The 19,640-nt window shown below is 50.4% G+C and overlaps 1 protein-coding gene across 10 annotated transcripts in view; it reads left to right on the forward strand.

The window, feature by feature from the left end:
- Positions 1 to 1,680: 1,680 nt before the first annotated feature.
- The window catches only part of ACOX3 (acyl-CoA oxidase 3, pristanoyl), a 56,123-nt gene continuing 38,163 nt past the window's right edge, over positions 1,681 to 19,640 (forward strand). For 5 of the 10 annotated variants that reach the window (XR_009220922.1, XR_009220923.1, XM_058546637.1 and 2 more), the window contains exons 1-7: positions 1,681 to 1,799; positions 7,580 to 7,737; positions 8,161 to 8,394; positions 9,893 to 9,967; positions 10,473 to 10,562; positions 13,422 to 13,565; positions 18,055 to 18,143. Coding sequence is in view for 8 of the 10 variants with exons in the window: in XM_058546637.1 (XP_058402620.1) it covers positions 7,594 to 7,737; positions 8,161 to 8,394; positions 9,893 to 9,967; positions 10,473 to 10,562; positions 13,422 to 13,565; positions 18,055 to 18,143 (776 nt within the window). In the remaining 2 variants the exon portion in view is untranslated. The remainder of the gene's footprint in view (positions 1,800 to 7,579; positions 7,738 to 8,160; positions 8,395 to 9,892; positions 9,968 to 10,472; positions 10,563 to 13,421; positions 13,566 to 18,054; positions 18,144 to 19,640) is intronic. The other 5 variants (XM_058546640.1, XM_058546642.1, XM_058546644.1 and 2 more) reach the window with 3 other exon arrangements.

Consider the following 19,640-nt stretch of genomic DNA (forward strand, 5'->3'; position numbering starts at 1 on the left):
CTGACTTGCTTTCTAGTAGCTATAAATTTGGCAGAAACTGTGACCTAAAGGAGGTGTGAATTCTGTCATGAAGGAGTATTTTATTACTCTCGAAAGTATCTCCAAACATTTGAAAAACAGTAGCCCATATTTTTATTAGACCACTGTTATTTGAGGTGCAGGCAGTTCCGGGTGCTCCCATGGACTCAAGGACCCCTTGCAACAATGCCACAGACCTCTGGCTGGCAACGTGGGCCTAGATAAAGGACCAATTCTGACAGCTTAGCATGGCACGTGCAGGGCCTGATAAATAAATGACAAGCAATAGGATATATCGGAGTATATGAGGAAGCCATTTGGTGTAAAACTAATTTGGCCTGACCTTGTTTTTCCAAAAGGCCCTGACTGGCCTGTTGAGCACGCATTGTACATCTGCTTGAAATATTTACAATGTCCCAAAGACAAGAATGATGTCCTTAAGGATAAGGATGCAGCTTCCCCTCACATCGCCATTTCTTTAAAGATAAGCATTTCTTCCTGGAAACTAAGATTAATTACCAACCTGTTGTCCTTGCCTTGTGACCACCAACCTGCTGACCAGCTATCCGCTCCACCAGCTAAGCAGCTTGTGACAGTAGTAAAACAGATGTTCCAGTTGTATGTGATGTATGTTCTTTGTTCCAAGATGGTATGTAACCACTCTGTACACCTCACTCCTTTGGTGCCCGTCCTTCCTTGGGGAAGGCAGGCCCTGGGCTAGTCCTCAGACCTGGCTCATAATAAACTCACCCCATTTTGATTTATAGATTGACTATGGGTTATTTGTATCGACAGGCCCTAGTTTGTTGATGAGTCTCTTCCTTCTGCTTTTGCACCAGGAAAGTCCCACTGACGCCCCTAATTATACGTCTGTTTTGAATAAGGGTCACAACTATGAAGGAAAATGTTGTCATGGAATGAAGGAGAAGACATTTCATAGCAGAATAGGAGTAGAGAGAGAATTTCCGGACATCAGCTGAGCATCTCCGCCCAGACGTCCTACCAACTTCGAAACCCGACACGTCTCGAGCTGAACTTGTCATCTGTGCCTTCCTCATGACTGCACTGTCCATCTTTCAGTTCCCTTTAAACGGAAACCTTTTGACTCCTTCCTTCTTCCTTATATGGTAAATTGCCAAGCCCAGTTGATTCTCTCTGTAAATTCCGTTTGATGTGCATGTCTTGGTTTGGATCCCCCCAAACAGAGCCTGAGACAAGGATTGGCATGTCGGTGTTTAAATGTGGAGCTGACCCCAAGATGCAGGGGGAGGAAGTGGGAAGTACGAGACAAAAGAAAGAAACGCTAGTAAACGCTAGTGCATCATCGAGTTGGGGACCGCTATGCGCAACCAGGCTCAATTCCACTGGACCCTCAGGAACGGGACAGAACCGCAGGGGCCTCAAACTTGACCGAGCGGCTCACTGACGGAGCGGCTTACTAACCCGAGAACGCCCAGCCCCGGCCGAGGGCCCGGAGCCGGCCGCTCTGGAGCGCGGCCCAGGAATCTGCAAGTTAAACCAACATCCGGGACCCTCACGGCTCGGCAGCGCGGGCGCCCGGACGCCTCCCGCGTTTCCCGGGCGACAGGGGCGACCTGCGCGGCGTGATGACATCAAGGGCGGACGGAGGCCGAGAGGGGCGGCCGGCGGCCCGTACGGCTGCGCGCGCACTCCGCTCGCCCTGGACGTCGGCCGCGCTCACGCCGACATCTATTGAGTGCGTGCTGTGTGCGTCCGCAGTGCGGAGACACGGCGAACTGGAGGGAGCGCGCCTTTCCAAGGTCGAGCCCGCGTCAGCACCGGGGCGAGGGGGCCGGGGGACGGAGTGCAAAGGCCCGGGGGCGCCCTGGGGGTCCCCGCGGAACTGCCCGGAGCAGAGGGGGCGCGGGCTGGCGGCCGGCTTAGCGCGTGAGACTTTTTGAGGAGCTCGGACATTGTCCCCCGAGGCCAGCGGACAGCTGTCCCCTAAAGGGGGAGTGATCAGATCTGTCTTTGAGAGCCACCTCTTGCCCCGCAGAGAGGGAAGTGGACTGAGGGCTCTAATAATGGCGTCGAGGCCGCGGCTCCGTGCCGGGAGGTGTTCAGGTCCTCCTGCGAGTTCCAACGGCCGAGAAGGCGGACTAGCATTACCGTGTCGTCATAACCACGGAGGCACAGAGAGGCGAAGTGACTCGCCCAGTTCACCCCACTCGTCAGCTCTAATATTGGGGTCTGATGCCGCAGTCTGGCTTCAGAATCCTCGCTCCCAACAGCTGTGCCGTCATGCAGTAATGTTGGTGACCTCAGGTGGCATGGGGCGATAGGGACTTACTCGACAGGATCGTGGGGTTTGGGGTGAGATGTGCCTGATAACAGCCGTGTGACCTTGGGCAGCTTTCTTCACTCTAACAAGCTCGTTTTCCTCCCCTGGAAGATGCGAGTACTGATAATACCTGGAGTTGCCAGTACTGTTGAGGTTATGTAGCTGCTTAACATATTCACTGGCACTCAGTGATTGCTCAGTCATTGGAGGTTATTATGGCAGATTTAATAGGAGAGGGGAGAAATGGAAGGATTGAGTAGGCATTAAAGAGGTGCCGTGAGGGGCTCAGTAACTAATTGGGTTATGGGGCATGATGGAGAAGGGAATCCCGGGATGACATTTGGGTTTATAGCTGCAGTAACCCTTGGGCCGCTGGCGGTGTGGCCCTGGGCCTGCAGGAGGACAGGCTGGGTTGGGGGCTCAGGGTGAGCCCATTTTGAACATGCAGAGTTTGAGGACCTCGGGAGCATGAGAGTGGAGGGGTGTCCAGGAAACTGCTAAGCAAGCCATGGGTCTAGAGGTCTGGATTGGGAGCCCTCCATGCATTAGGGAAAATTTAAATGGATACAAGAGTGGCTAAGGCCAGGTTTGCGAGGAGACGGAAGAGGAGCAGCCAAGGAAGAGGCGAGTGGTGTTCTGGACCCCGCAGGGAGGGAGCAGGAGGAGGCACAGGGATGGGGCCGCATGCGGGCAAGTCCAGAAGGATGCAGAGTTCCCCTTGGACTTTACTTCCTAGTCTCTGCCAAGAGCTGAGCCTTACTTTTTGAAAAAAAATTGCGTTATTGAGATATAATTCACATACCATACAATTCAGCCTTCTGAAGTGTACAGTTCAGTGGTTTTTCATATATTCCAGAGTTGTGCAACCATCACCACTGTTTAATTCCATAACATATTTTCATTACCCTGAAAGAAACCTTGGACTGGTTAGGAGTCACTCCCTGGGCCCCGCCCTCCCCAGCTCCTGGCAGCTGCTCATCTACTTTCTGTCTGTATTTTTACCCATTCTGAACATTTCGTGTAAATGGAATCATGTGATACGGGATCTTTCGTGTCTGACTCCTTCTCACTTAGCATAATGTTTTCAAGGTTCATCTGTAGCATGTGTCAGTACTTCCTTCCTTTTTGTGGCTAATAATATCTCATTGTATGGATACACTATATTTTGTTTATCCATCCATCAGTTGATGGACATATGTGTTGTTTCCACTTTTTGGCTGTTACAAATAATGCTGCTATGAACTTTCTTATATGAGTTTTTCTGTGGATGTATATTGTCGTTTCTCTTAGGTATATACCTGGGAGTGGAGTTGCTGGGTCGTATGGTAACTGTATATTTAACCTCTTGAAGAACTGCCAGACTTTTCCAAAATGACTGCACCATTTTACATTCCCGCCAGCAATGTACAAGGGTTCCAATTCCTCCTCATCCTCATCAACACGTGTTATTATCTATCTTTTTGATCGTGGCCATCCGAGTGGGTGTGAAGTGGTATCTTTTTATGGTTTTGAACTGCATTTCCCTGATGGCTAATGATGTTGAGCATCTTTTCATGTGTTTGTTGGCTATTTGTATATTTTCAAAGAAATGTCTATTTGAACCCTTTAAATTGGGTTATTTGGCTTTATTATTATTATTATGTTTTTTTGAGGAAGATTAGCCCTGAGCTAACATCTGTTGCCAATCTTCTTCTTTTTTGCTCAGGAAGATTGACCCTGGGCTTACATCCGTGCCCATCTTCCTCTACTTTATATGGGATGCCACCACAGCATCGCCTGATAAGCAGTGCATAGGTCTGTGCCCAGGATCTGAACCTTCGAACCCTGGGCAGCCAAAGCGGAGCATGGGAACTTAACTGCTACGCCACCGGGCCGGCCCCTATTTGGCTTTATTATTGAGTTTTAAGATTCTTCATATAGTCTAGGTACAAGTCTCTTATCAGTATATGATTTGCAAATGTGTTCTCCCATTCTCTGAGTTGTCTTTTCACTTTCTTAATGGTGTTCTTTGCAGCAAAGTTTTTAATTTTGATGAATTCTGATTTATCTATTTTTTTTTTATTTTATTGCTTGTGCTTTTGGTGTCATATCTAAGGAGGCATTGCCTAACCTGAGATTATAAAGATTTACTCCTGTATTTTCTTCTAAGAGTTTTCTAGTTTTAGCTCTTGCGTTTAGCTCTATGATTCATACTGAGTTAATTTGCGTGTGTTTGTGGAAAGAGTTCAGCTTCATTGCTTTGCATGTGCCCGGTTGCCCAGCACCATTTGAGAAAAGACTGTTCCTTCTCCGTTGAATTGTCTTGGCACCCTTGTCAAAAAGTAATTAACCCTACATGTAAAGGTTTGTTGCTGTCCTCTCGATTCTAGTCCATTCGTCTAGGTATATCTGTCTTTATGCCAGGACCGTAATGTCTTCATTGCTGTCACTCTGTATTAAGTTTTGAGATCAGGAAGTGTGAATCCTCCAACTTTGTTCTTTTTCAAGGTGGTTTTGCCTCTTCTGGGTTCCTTAAATTTCCAAATGAATTTTGGAATTAGCTTTTTAATTCTTGCAAAGAAAGCCAGCTGAGATTTTGATTGGGATCACATAAAATCTGTAGATCAATTGAGGAGTATTGCTATTTTAACAATATTAAGTCTTCTGATCCATGGATATGAGATGTCTTTCCATTTATTTAGGTCATAGATTTCTTTCAAAAATGTTTTGTAGTTTTCAGAGTATAAGTTTTGCACTTCTTTTGTTGAGTTTATTTCTACGTATTTTATTGATTTTGATGCTGTTGTAAATGGAATTGCTTTTGTAACTTCATTTTTGGATTGTTCATTGGTAGTGTATAGAAATACAATTGAGTTTTGTGTATTGATCTTTTACCCTGAAAACTGGCTGAACTAATTTTTAGTTCTGATAGTTTTTTAGTGGATTCCTTAGGATTTTCTATATAGAAAATCATGTCATCTGCAAATACAGATAGAAATGGATCATTTTCTTGCCCAATTGCACTGGCTAGAACCTCCAGTACAATGTTGAATGGTAAAGGTAGAGCTGACGTCCTTGCCTTCCTTGTTCCAGATCTTAGGGGAGAGGCATTCAATCTTTCATGTTTCATTATGATGATCGCTATGGGTGTTTTGTAGAGGCCGTTTATCAGGATGAAGAAGTTCCCTTCTCTTCCTAGTTTGCTGAGAGTTTTTGTCACGAAAGGGTGTTGGATTTTGTCAAATGCTTCTTATGCATCAGTTGACGCGGTCGTGTATTTTTGTCCTTTATTCTGTGGTGTATTATATTAACCGATTTTTCAAATGTTGAACCAACCCACATTCCTGGGATGAATCTCACTTGGTCATGATGTATAATCTTTTTTATATGTTGCTGGATTCAGTTGGCAGGATTTTGTTGAGGACTTTTGCATCTATATTTATAAGGGATGTGGGATTTTATTGGGATCACATTGAATCTGTAGATCGGTTGGGGAGTAGTTGGTCTGTAATTTTCTTTTCTCGTGATGGCATTGGCTTTGGTTTCGAGGTGACACCAGCCTTATGGAATGAGTTGGGAAGTGTTCCTTCTTCTTCTATTTCTTGGCAGAGTTTGTGGATAATTTGGTATATTTCTTTAAGTGTTTGGTAGAATTCACAATTGAAGCCATATGGCTTTTCTTTGTGGGTAGTTGATGGATTCCTCATTCAATCTCTTTCCTCGTTAGACGTCTGTTCAGATTTTCTATTTCTTCATGAGTCAGTTTTGGTAGATTGTGTCTTTCTAGGAATTTGTCCATTTCATCTAAGTTTTCTAATTTATTGGCATATGGTGGTTCATAATATTCCCTTAGAATCCTTTTTATTTCTTTAACGTCAGTACTAATGTCCCTTCTTTGATTCCTGATTTTAGTAATTTGTGTTTTCTCTCCTTTACTGGGTCAGTCTAGCTACAAGTTTGTTAATTTTATTAGTCTTTTCAAAGAACCAACTTTGGTGTTGTTGATTTTCTCCATTGTTTTTTCTCTTTTCCATTCCATCAATTTTTGCTCTAATCTTCTCTCTTCTGCCTTCTGCTTGCTTTACATCTCGTTTGGGCTTCTTTTTCCAGTTTCTTACATGGGGCTTGAAGAGCATGACTTGAGGTCAGACATTGCTGGATTTAAACCCCTTCTGTGCCACTTCTCAGCTGTGGGAGCTCTGGAAAGACAGCCCCTATGAGCTTCAATTTTTCCATCTTTCAATAGGGACAATATTACTTGGCCCACAGTTTTGGGGAAGGTTAAATAAATACTGTCTGTATAGGGCATGGTCCCTGGCACCCGAGCAGGGGCTCAGACATGCTCCTTCCCGTTCTTTCCCCTCGCCCCTAGAAGACAGAAGTTCTGTTACCAGTAAAAGAGATCACTTTCCCATTGCTTATCAGCAGTATTGACCAATCATACTCAATCCAACATCCTAGACTATTTCAACATTCAACTAAAAGGACTTAAAGGCTCCTGTGGGCCTCAAGGAGCTAAGCTGGGGGTCGAAATCCAGCACTCAGTTCTCCTGGTGTTCCTCTGGCTCAGGGTTCACAGGCCACTCCCATCCAATGCCTTGAGTAGCCAAGGGTCTGTGGAAAAGGAGCCAGTCTGCTCAGAAAATTCCAGAACCATTCTTTAGTTGAGAGCTGGTTGCGGGGGCTTGCTCTGTTAGTGGGAAGCCAGATATCCATTTGTCAAGTAGAGTCTGGGACAGAAGCTTGTGTTCACAGGCTCTGTGGCAGATATCCCATGTCCAAGTGAGCTGGAAGGGGACCTTAGGTACGGTCGTGTGTGGCCGGAGTGGACTGGCCAGCATTGGCTGGACTTCAGAGAGAAGCTTCTGGCCACAGGGTCCAGCTGAGCCTCAGGGGAGGGGTCTGGGTCGCCCAGGTGCCCCGAGAGGGCCAGGTGTTCTCAGGCCAGGCTGTAGCACACAGAACCTCTGGACTTTCCCCCCAGACCTCTTGCTTCACCACAGCCCATTTATCTTGGGGCTTCACAGTGCCAGCCCCGGGCTGCCCTTTCCTCTTGTCTGTCTCCTCGTCATCCTTGTTCAGGGGTGAAAATGAGGAGATCTCACCTCACTTTCTGTTCTGGGAAAATGGACGTTAGCTCTTCGTGCAATAATTCTCTTTAGCCATCCTTTCGGAGTCAGAGTTGTCTAACTTATAACACGTTGCACGTATACAGTTGTTCGTGGACAGTGTGAATAGAGAGACTGAAACAGGTGGACTCAGGTTGTATCTCTTGTGCAGATTGATTTTGAGCCATGGCGTCCTCTTCGGAAGGAAGTGGTGATGCCCTGCTGCCAGATTTCCCCAGAGGGCCCCTGCACGCGTACCGCGCCCGCGCCTCCTTCAGCTGGAAGGAGCTGGCGCTGTTCTTGGAAGGGGAGGACATGCTGCGCTTTAAGGTGAGGCCAGCGGCTATGCGGTGTTGGCTGTGCTGACCAGTGTGGGCTGGTAGGCATCTCGGTTCATTGGCAAAGATGGGGCTTTATGTTCTTAAAGCCACGTGGCCTCCCTAGGCCTCGTCTCTGCCTCTGTAAATGCAGCTAGTCCTGGGCCCAGCACAGGCCAGTCTCCTCTTGCACCCCCGGACCGCGGAGCCCCCGGATTGTTGAGGAGTCAGGAAAGAACACAGGCTGTTTAAGCTCTCTAAGCCTCAGGTCCCCCTGCTTTCCACTGGGAAGGACTGTCATCTGTCCCTGTGTTTTTGGGTTGGACTGCGTGTCCAGTGTAGCCAGTGGCCTTGCGAAAAGCCATGTAAGTAAGGGCGTAGCAAGATTCCATCCTTTGACTCCAAATCGGCCATTCCCCGTCTCCTGTGTTTCCAGAAAACCATCTTCTCAACTCTGGAGAATGACCCACTCTTTGCGCCTCCCCGTGGAGGCGATCTGTCAATGGAGAAGTACCGGGAACTGAACTTCCTGCGCTGCAGGCGGGTCTTTGAGTATGACTTCCTCCCAGTAGAAGACATGCTCCGGAGCCCTCTGAAAGTCCTGGTGCTGATCAACTGCCTGGGCGCGTATGACTGGTCCCTGGTATCCAAATTCATCCTCCATATGTTGGTAAGTAGGCGGGTAGGAGAGGATGGGAAACAAGTCTGTCGCGGTTCACTGTCAAGCCTTAGAATGGCTCTGCCCCAGGGCCAGGCAGGAGGAAAGGACACTAAAACTGCAGGGACTTGTTTCCCTAGAAGACACACAGCGTAAGATTCGGACAGTTGGGGCCAGCCTCGTCGTGTAGTGGTTAAGTTCAAGTGCTCTGCTTCTGCGGCCTGGGTTCATGGGTTCAGATCCTGGGCACAGACCTACACCACTCGTCAGCCATGCTGTGGCGGCATCCACATACAAAATGGAGGAAGATTGGCACAGATGTTAGCTCAGGGACAATCTTCCTCACACACACACAAAAAAAGATTTAGATAATTGCCTTTGTGGTTTGGTGGGTGTTGGTGTTTGCTTTTATTTATTTATTTATTTATTTATTTATTTATTTTTGTGAGGAAGATCAGCCCTGAGCTAACATCCATGCTAATCCTCCTCTTTTTGCTGAGGAAGACCAGCTCTGAGCTGACATCTATTGCCAATCCTTCTCCTTTTTTTTTTTCCCCCAAAGCCCCAGTAGATAGTGGTATGTCATAGTTGCACATCCTTCTAGTTGCTGTATGTGTGATGCAGCCTCAGCGTGGCCAGAGAAGCGGTGCATTGGTGCGCGCCCGGGATCTGAACCCGGGCCACCAGCAGCAGAGCACGCGCACTTAACCGCTAAGCCACGGGGCCGGCCCCTGTTTGCTTGCTTTTAAAGTTTTGTGGGATTTTATGTGTTTGGGAAATGTTTGTTTAAAGAGATTTCTAAAAAATAGTACAGGAAACGAAAGCAGAGATTAGAATGTGTGGGCAGATCTTGTGATTTTGTCTGTGAAGTCCAATTTTTTCCAGCTATCTATGCAAATTTACACACGTAAGTCCTTGAATAATATCCAGTGCTGTGAAAATTAAAGCCCCATAGAAGAGGAGCTTTGGGACATTTTTTGCTTTATACCAAAAAACTCAACAAAAAGGGAAAGTAGGTCTAAGGAGAGGCCTGTGTCCCCTTCCTCTCTGGCACACGGGTGGAGACGAATTCGGAGAAGGAGGCTCGGCCTTGTCTCAGCACGTGGTGGGTCCGTGTGTTGTCAGATGGAAAGCTGGGCTCACGCTGCCCGTCATGCACCCTCCTTCCTTCCCTTCCCCACCCTCCTTTCCTGGCTCTCTGCTGCCTCAGGATTTCTTTCAGGCATCATAAGCTCGAAGTGATTCTGTTTAACTCACATAAACTGCTTGGGACAGGGACCCAGGTCCCACCACTCCCTTGAGCTCAAGGCCAGGGCAGCCGGGTCTCAGGGGACCCTGGGCCCCGGACACTGGTGCTGTCAACTACCTCTCGGAGCTTCCTTCTCCCGTCTGAAGAGGCGTGGCAGTGAGGGACTGCTGTGGGGTAGGTGGTCAAGTGCCTGTCAGGTAGGACGTCCTGGAATAGTGGTACCCGTTAATTCCACCTGTTTCTGTGACGTCATATTTTCAGATTTTTGGATCAACAATTTACCACTCTGGCTCTGAAAGACATTTCAAATATATGCCAAAGATCTTCGGAATGGAGGTAAGTTGAGGTTAGTGGTGAATGGTGAGCTCCTGTTCTCTTCCCTGTTCTCCTTTGAGATTTGTGACCAGGGCAGGTTGCAGACAAGGGTCCCCAAGGGGGCCTATGCTCGTCTTAGTTCCTGGTGTTCTTAGGTTTCTCACCAAATAGCTGGCACTGTTCTTTACCGAATAGGGTTTGGTCAGTTCCTGGCACTGTGTGAGTTGAGCTTTTTCTTATCAAAGCTACTGCCTTCCGTCGTCTTCTACTGCCTGGGAGCAGTTCTGGCCGCTGTGCTGACTTAGTGGGGCTGCTGGCAGCTCATGACCCGCTGTTCTCACAGGCTGGGCGGGGTGGCATCCTGCTCGGCAGGATGACTCAGGGAGGTCACTAGTCAGGTAGATGGGTAAATGGAGATTTGGGGCTTCCATCCGTGGTTTAGTCCTTAAAGGGAAGCTGGTGTCAGGTTGCTCCAGGAACGTGCAGAAAGAGCCTTTCTTGCTCATCATTTTGTGCTTCCGTGTAGATTTTTGGATGTTTTGCTTTGACTGAACTGAGTCACGGGACTAATACCAAGGCTATCCGGACGACTGCTCACTACGACCCCGCCACTGAGGTAGGCATGACCTTCCCGTCTGTCTCTGGGCCTTGAGCACGTGGAACGTGGTGGTGCTGTGAAAGAGTCGCCGGACTGAGGGACCGGCCTTGTCCCGGGTGCTTGTAAAGTGCATGCTGAATCCAGCAGGCTGTGCAAGGGGACTGGGGAGACGTGGGGTCTGAGAGACAAAGCTGCTCCCCCCAAGAATTTGATCACAGTTTGGACTTGTGTGTCGTCTGAATGCCGTGAAGAAGCTGTCAGTCTGTAAAATGTGTTTCTGTTTCTCAGGCAGCCTGCTGGGGTTGGATCTCTGACAGGTCAGGTTGCTCATGCTTTATGAAATGAGCCGTGTGAGAGGATTCTCCTTGACCCTCATCCCTCTCTCATCCCTCTCTAGCTGTCTGTCTGCTTCCCCTGCCTGTGGCCAGGCTCTTTTGGCCAGTGGCCTGCCTTCTCCGTCCCTGCCCACGGCAGTCTAGCCACCTTGACCCTCACCATCTTCCTGCATCCTGTGGCCTGTGCTCAGGCCTCGTCCCGTGGACCTCTCCATGGCATTTGCGCTGTTGGCCACTGCCTGATGCATTCATTCAGTGCATCTATCAAGCACTGCCCTGTGCAGGCACCGTTCTCAGTGCCATGCGTATGCGGGCCGTGTCGTTGCTCTCAGCGAGCGGACGGACTGGTGGAGGGACACGGACCGTGAACAAAAGGATTCGTGATTTATTGGGTGGTCGGTGCTAAGGAGGGAAGTGAGGGCAGGGAGAAGAAGGGGTGTGCAGGCCAACGGGGCCCTCCTCACTCCGTGACCCCTGTGCCTCTCCCCCGTTCTGCTGCCCTCTCCCAGTCCTGGCGTCGGCCTCCTTCGCCTCCGTTCTCCCAGAGGCCCATGTCCTTCCACCACTCGTTGCTCACCTGGCTGGCGTTTTGGGAAGCTTTTGCCTTTCCCCCATTGTAGTGTGGTTTGGAAGAGTCTGCAGCAGAGAGTAAAGCCCTGGGCCTGCGTATTTGCTTGTCGTTCATTCATTCAACAGCGAGGGCCGAATGTGGGCTGTGTGGCTGGGGTGCTGCGTGCCGGGAGCACAGGGAGGAACAAACCCCAGAGGAGTGGAGCGGGGACGAGGGAGAGGTGGTCACGGTGCAGCGCCCTGTGGGCTGCTGTCTTGGGGTCTGGGAGCAGAGCCAAGGGGCCTCACTCCAGAGTAGGGCTGAGAGCAAGCCGCTCAGCCAAGCCCCTCTTGGCTTTTTGTTTGTTAAGCCAAAGATGCCTTCATCTGAACCCAGGTCTTTGTGGCTCTATGGCCCGTTCCCTTTCCACTGCACTCAGGTGCCCGTGGGCTCCCAATGCGAGATGGGGAGGCCAGTTCTGACTCTGGCAAGGGAAGGTGGTACCCACATGGCCTCGGGCCTGTGCGAAGCCTGGACGTCCATGGGGTGGTCTTTTTCTAACCCACTTCCTTTTGGCATTTGGTGCTTAAATGAAGGTCAGAGCATGACGTCAGGTCAGTGGAGATCAGGAGCCCAGAGGCTTTCACAGGCTGCTGGTTATGCATTCCTCTAGACAGTGATATTTGTTGAGTACCTACCATGTCCTAGACAGTGTTGTGGAGACTGGGCGCAGAGCGGTGAGCACAACAGGTAAACCTCTGCTCTGGTGGGACTCTCCTGCCAGAGGGGAGACACAGGCAGACGCCAGGAGAACCCGGATGTGCCAGGGGCTATGGAGCCTCGAGAGGGTGGAGGTAGAGTGTGATGGGGCACAGGGAGGGCCTCTACAGAGGTGACAGGCTGAGACCGAGTGGCTCGAAGGAGACTGCCGTGTGAAGACTTGGGTGGAGGGAGCACCGAGGCCCTGAGGGAGCTGCCTGGCTGGGTGCCTCCTGCCGGGAACAGCAACAGTGGCAGCTGAAGCGTGGGCAGCGGAGAGGCGGGGGTCCCTCAGAGAGGGGAAGGGGAGGCATGGCTGGCAGTCTGTTTTCCCACCCACTCCCACTTCCCTTTAGTGAGATCTCGACTCTACAAGGTGCCACACAGCACACTGACCGTTTATAAAATCGTGCACGCTGCCCGATTACAGAGGGAATTCTCCCTGGCGTCCTTCCCGCTTCCTACCCTGGAGGAAGAGGGAAACCTGAGAATTTGCCTGTGGTAGCGACTCACTCCTGGACACTGCTCTCTGTCCAGTTACCAAGCAGCCCTCCCCTCTGAATAGTCCGCATCCTTCCCACGCCCACCTCATTTACAGGTCCTCCTGGTGGGCGCCCTCCCCAGGAGCAGCCCCACCCCCCCAGCACCCACCCCTGGTTCCCTCTTGCTTTTCTGCCTCACTGAGCGCCCAGCTGTGTCCTCGGGAGACCTGTCCACGCCTCTCAGCTTGGTTATTAATGCCCGTGTTCATTCGCTCCACGTTTTGAGTGTCTGTCTCGTGCTCCCAGGCGTGTGGGATCTTACTCTCTCGGAGGAGCTTACAGGTTGGAGAGACGGGCAGGAAAAGGAATGTATGTTGTTAATTGGAGGTCGATGGGGGATAAGATAGGAGTATGGGGGATCCACTTAAAGGCTGCAGTCAGGGAAGCCTCCCTGGGAAGACAAGCGCTCCCTGCAGCGTTGGCCAGCTTCCCAAATGTTTTGTGTATGTTTTATTTGATATATTAGTCATCGTGTTCTATAGGAAGGTGCTTCTTTAAGTCATAAGACCCCGAATATGCTGTTTAAAAATAGACCCACTGCTGCCGTTCGGGCAGTCAAATGTTCAGTAAGTTCTTAGTCCTGCCTCAAAGGTTTTGAGCAGAGAAAACCAAATGTATCAAAAAGGAAAAGAAAGTCTGCATGTGTTTCAGTTGCTAATTTTAACTTTTAACTTTTTTTTCCCTTGTGCAGGAATTCATCATACATTCCCCCGATTTTGAAGCTGCCAAGTTTTGGGTCGGCAACATGGGCAAGACTGCTACCCACGCGGTGGTGTTCGCGCAGCTGCACACGCCGGGGGGCGGGTGTCATGGCCTGCACTCCTTCATCGTGCAGGTGGGCTGCCTGTCATGTTGGAGAGCTGAGGTTCCCAGCTGGGCCAGCATTACCCTAGGCGACACCTGGCGGTGTCTGGAGACATGTTCGTCACAGTTGGGGGCGGGTGCCTCTGGCATCTAGTGAGTAGAGACCAGGGATACACTGAGCATCCTGTGGTGCACAGGACAGCCCCACCCGCCCCTGGGAAAGGACTCTCCAGCTCACTGTCGGTGCTGCCGCCCCGGGATCGTTCAGTGGAGGATCTCTCCATCCTCCTAGTGGCCACGTCGGCCCCTTCTCAGACACTTGTCACAACCTGGATCTCCTGGCCCCACCCTCCCAGGCTGCTGACGTGGCAGGTCTGAGGTGGGCTCCAGGAGTCCTGGCATGCAGTCTGACCTGGGGGCCTTGATGTAGCCCGTGCCTGGGTTACAGACAGGGAGCTTTGCCCAAGGGGGGCATCTGAGACTGATGGCTGGGCCAGGGCTCCCCGCCTCCCCTGTGGGGCCCATTTCCCAACTGCCCAAGGCAGACAGTGTCCCCAGACCTGGAGCTTCCAGAAGCCTGTCCCGAACCTGTCTCTCTGGGCTGGCTGGATACTGAATGAAGCCCCACTTACCCGCCCCCACCCCACCCTGACCCATTCTGGCATTTTTGTTGTTTAAGACTTTTCTGGTGGGGGTGGATCTCATGAGAAAAGAAAGTCATCATAGTTTTTTTTTGATTGAGGGGAAATTCATGTGACATACAATTAGCCATTTATTTTTTTTAAAGATTTTTTTATTTTTTTAAATTTTTTCACCCAAAGCCCCAGTAGATAGTTGTATGTCATAGCTGCACATCCTTCTAGTTGCTGTATGTGGGACGCGGCCTCAGCATGGCCGGAGAAGCGGTGCGTCGGTGTGCGCCCGGGATCCGAACCCGGGCCGCCAGCAGCGGAGCGCGGGCACTTAACCGCTAAGCCACAGGGCCAGCCCCACTTAGCCATTTAGAGTGAACAGTTCAGTGGCTCTTGTGCATTCAGTGTTGGGCAGCCACTGCCACTGGTTTCGGAATGTGTCGTCCCCAGAAGAGCACCCCACACCCTGAGCAATCACCTCCTGCACCCCTGTCCCCGCCCCAGGCAACTCTTGTCTCCTTCTGGACATTTCACATAAGAGGATCGTACCATATGTGACCTTCCACGCCTGGCTTCTTTCAGTTAACATGTGTTTGAAGTTTGTCCAAGTTATAGCACATGCCAGAACTTCTCCTTTCTGGGGCTGAGTTAGCCAGTGTGTGGGTAGACCACAGTTTGTGTGTCCATTTGTCTGTAATGGACACTTGGGCTGTTTTCACCTTTTGGTAATTGTGAGTGTGCAGCTGTGAGCATTCATGAGCAAGTGTCTGTTTGAACACCTGTGTTCAGTTCTTTGGGGCGTATATCCAGGAGTGGACTGCTGGCTCGTAGGGTAATTCTGTGTTTGACTTTTTGAGGAATCATGTTGTTTTCCACAGTTCCCACCATTGTACATTCCCACCAGCAATGTGTGAGCCTTCCAGTTTCTTCACATCCTCGCCAACATTTGTTCTTTTCTTTTTTTTTTGAATAATCACGCTAGTGGGTGTGAAGTGGTATTTTTTGTGGTTTTGATTTGCATTTTCTTGGTGACCAGTGATGTCAAACATCTTTTCATGTGCCAGTTGGCCGATTGTATATCTTCTTTGGAGAAATGTCTGTTCAAGTCCTTGGCCCTGAAGCAGAGATCCCCCCTCCACGGGAAAGGCAGAGGCTGCGCACTGGGAGCTGCTGTAGCAGGGGCTTGGCCACCGTCCCCTGAGTTTGGCAGAGACTCAGAGGCAGGCAGAGGAGTGGGCGCTTCACAGAGGAGAAAAGGGGGCTGAGGGGCCTCCTGACAGGGCTGGGGGCCTGGGGGGGGGTGGCTCACTAGAGGGGGCGTCCAGGAGACTGTGAGGGGAAGGTCTGGCTCTCCCGGGTTGGTCCTGAGTTGGAAGCAGGACAGAAATTAGGGAAGCTGTGGTTATGATCGAGTCCTGGCTGATGGGCGCAGGGTTACTGTTTGGCTCCTGGGCTGGCTGCTGCAGGCGATGGGTCAGAGCTCTACTGTTACATGATCTGGCCGTTGTCTGTACATTCAGTCCCTCAGTCCATTTCTTAATTGGGTTGTTTGTCTTTTTGTTGTTGAGTTATGAGGGTTCTTTATATGTTCTGGATACTAAACCCCTATCAGATAGATGATTTGCATATATTTTCTCCCAGTCTATACGTTGTCTTTTCATTTTCTTGATAATGTTGTTTATGCACAAAGCTTTTAATTTTGATGACATCCAGTTGATCCATTTTTCTTTGTCGCTCATGTGCTGATTTTTCAGTTTACGTTTGAACTACTGCAGACTGGGGGTATTTTTCGATACCAAGGCCACCATTCATGGCTCCTGTGAGTGCGGATTTGTGCCTGAAGTGAACTTCTTTTTTTTCTTTCTTTTTTGCTGAGGAAGATTAGCCATGAAGCTAACATCTGTGCCAGTCTTCCTCTACTTTATATGTGGGTCACTGCCACAGCGTGGCTGATGAGTGGTGTAGGTCCACACCTGGGATGAGAACCCGTGAACCTGGGCTACCAAAGCGGAATGTGCCAAACTTAACCACTACGCCACCGGGGCTGGCCCTGACGTGAACTTCTGATGGAGATTGTCTGGACTAGAGTTCCACGTCTTTCAGTGTTTCTGGTTCTCAGACTATAGAGCCACGGTGTTTTAGACTCTAAAAGTTAAGCTTGAAATCCTCAGTAGGATCTTGCCATTCCTCCGTCCAGCTGCTGGTTCCTGTGCCCGGTGTGTACCAAGTGTGGGCTCGAGGGCAGCGTGGTACCCTTTCCTTGAGGGTTCACCGCCTACTGAGAGGGACTGGGACAAGGAGCCACAGACCCTTGTGACACGTGCTGCACGTCGTTAGCCGGGAAAGTGGAGGGTTATAATTTGTTGCAGGTTTCTTGTATCAGGTTGGCAGTGTCCAGATGTTGTGGGAAATGTTGTATGTAAATTGACACAATTAAATATTTTTGAGGTAAGTGTACCATCAACTAGTTCTGCTTTTGACTTTGGTCAGCGTCTTTCCTGGATTGGAGAGGTTGATACATTCTATTTGTAATGACGACAGTACCGTCTACTTCCAGGTGAACTGACAACTTGCATTCACGTTATTTTTCTGCTTGATTACTTGAAAATCACCAACTTCCTTTTGAATGTCTTCTCCTCTCTCCGTCTCCACTTTTTAAATTATTTTTTTATTTCAAAAGGCTTTTAGAAGTTTGTGTCTGAATCTTTACTGAGCCTTATTGAAGGATTTTAGAAAAAAGGAAAGACCTTTGGGCTCCAGCCTTTTATTTTAAATATCATTATCATCAAGTTCAGTTAAGTTAGATGATAGTTGCACTGAAATAAACAAAAACTAGCAATTCGTACAAATAGCTGAGTTCCAAATAGCACAAATCCAGTAGTTCTGTAAAGCAGTTTCTTGACCTTGGTGCTATTGACATTTCGGGGGCAATAATTCTGTGTGGGGCTGTCGTGTGCACTGGGTGGGGGGTGTGTAGCAGCTCCCCTGGCCTCCACCTACTAGATGCCTGTGGTTCCCCTGGTTGTGACACCACAACTGTCCCAGACATTGACAGGTGTTCCCTGGTGGGGCGGGGAGGGGGGCAGAGTCAGGCCTGGGGGGGGGATCGCTACTTAAGGGTATTCTAGAAGGAAACTCCTTGTCCTTAGTGGAGATCTCACATGTGAGGAACATCAGCTAGCAATATCTGTATTTTTTAGGTAAGTATACCTGTTGGAAACTCATTTTGAGGAGCAGAGATTTACAGAAATAACCGTAGGCTCTCTCTCCCACAGCACATATGTGTACAGCCATTTTGTGTTTATTAAAATCCAGCGGGAAGTCCTATATGTAGAACATGGATGTGACATCCTGAAGTCCTCAGGCAGCAGGTACTAATCAGCTCCTGCATTCGCTTCCCGAGGCTGTCGCAACAAAACAAAACACCAGAAACTGGGGGCTTCAAACAGCAGACGTTTACTCGCACAGTCTTGAGACCGGTAGTCCAAATCAAGCTGTAGGCAGGGCCGCGTCCCCTCTGGAGGCTCTAGGGGAGGGTCCTTCCTGCCTCTTCCAGCGTCTGGCGACCACCAGAGCCCCCAGGCTTGTGGCCGCATCCCTCCCATCTGCCTCCATCTTCTCCACGTTCTCTCCTCTTCTGACAAGGACACTTGTCATTGAACCTGGGCCACCTGGGTAATCCAGGAGGCTCTCATCTTGAGGCCTTCAGCTTAATTACATGTGCAAAGACCCCCATCTCCAAATCAGGTCACGTTTGTGGAGGACAGTTTAACTCACTGCAGCTACCCAGAGGGATTCCGTGGCTCAGTCCCTGGGGTTTTTGAATGAATTCACTTTGATTTCCGTGTGGTCTGATAGTTGCCGTTTGTTGCTTTCTGTGGTTTGTAGATTCGGGACCCGAAGACCCTTCTCCCTGTGCCAGGGGTGATGGTTGGTGACATAGGGAGGAAGCTTGGGCAGAATGGTCTGGACAATGGGTAAGTGCACACTGCGAACTTGATGGTCCCGGTGCACTCCTCCGCGGGGTTGTTCCTCAGGGCTGCTTGCTCAGGACCTGGATTCCTACCAAGTCCAAGGCTGCATGGCTGCTCGAACTGTGATCTCACTGGGTCCCTCAGTGCTGTCCCCTTACCCTCCTGGACTGTTGTGGGTGTGCACCCGAGAGCCACGTGGGAAGGGCTGTCTCCTGCATGAACTCCAGTGTCAGGTGGTGTCAGTAGACCCGAGTACTGAATGAGTGAACTTCTCCCCGGGCAGGTGGCCACCCCCACTCTCAGATCAGGCCCAGGGCAGGTAACCTGCAGCCTGGGTGGAGCTGAGCTGTGCCTGGCCCGTCTCCCCCGGATGAGGTCCTCAGCATCCTAACCCTCCCGGAGCTCGAGCATCCAGCTCATGTCCACACTGATTTTGGGGTGGAGCAGTGTTCCAGGTAGAGGGAGCAGAGTGGCATGAGATGAGGCTGCAGGGCTGGGGAGGGTACACTGGACTGGGGGCAGGGCGGGTGGGGCGAGCCACGTCAGGAAGGGCCCTGACGTCCCCCTGAGGGGTTCCAAGGGCCAGTAATGCAGGAGCTTTGAAACCTGACGGGTTTGGATTCAAGTCCTGGTCCACCTCTGACTCTGGGTTCTGTGGAGCAGCTCTCTTGGCCTGTTTCCTCATCTGTAATGTGGGCGTGACGACTACAGTTGCCGTGTGGGGCCCTCGCACAGCCTCCTGAGTGGGCCAAGGGCAGGTCTTCCGCCTATTTGCTCTGTGTCCGTGCTTCCCCCACCTTGCACGTGAGACTCCGTATACTGTCTCCGGGAAGCCTGGCTGGGAGGGTTTACGCCCCTCTGTTTCTGTGAGACAGTTTGTAACTGGGGAGGAAGCCAAAGCCAGGGCTGCTCCTTAGTCGTGTGTCTTGCATTATGTCTGGAGAATGTTTATATACTTGCTGCTTTGTAACAAGGCAGAGAACAGAGGAAGCCGCCTCTTGGTAGTTTGAACTCACTGGCTATCCTAACCCTGGCCATTTTGGGTATAAAGCAGGAGGTGGGTCAGCTCCAGAGAGAGAAGCTGGACCAGGTGGCCTCCAAGGACCCCGAGCGTGGAGAGACCTCCTTTTGTCTGTCCCTCCCAAGAATAAGGGGGGCTGGGGGTACAGAGACTGTCTCCAACCTCTGCCTGGACCCTCAAAACGGTGGGGCCCAGACTGTACGAAAGCGGGCTGGGCAGCCATTAATTTTACTCAGTGTTAGTTTGAGACAATAGAAGGATGTTAAAAAGCAAAACCAAACACACGTGCGCAAAACCCTTCCAGCCAGTACCTGCCTCCCAGGATTCTGAGTGCCTCTCTCGCCAACCTGTGAAAGACCCTGTTAACTAACGTTGGAGCCCAGCGGGGAGGAGGGCGCCCCTGATGGGGCCGTATATTCCTTTAGATCCCTGCTGTGTGCAGCGCGGGGACCCTGGCGCGGACGTGCCATGTGGCTCGC

This window comes from Diceros bicornis, chromosome 8 (assembly GCF_020826845.1).
Source record: "Diceros bicornis minor isolate mBicDic1 chromosome 8, mDicBic1.mat.cur, whole genome shotgun sequence".
NCBI lineage: Eukaryota > Metazoa > Chordata > Mammalia > Perissodactyla > Rhinocerotidae > Diceros > Diceros bicornis.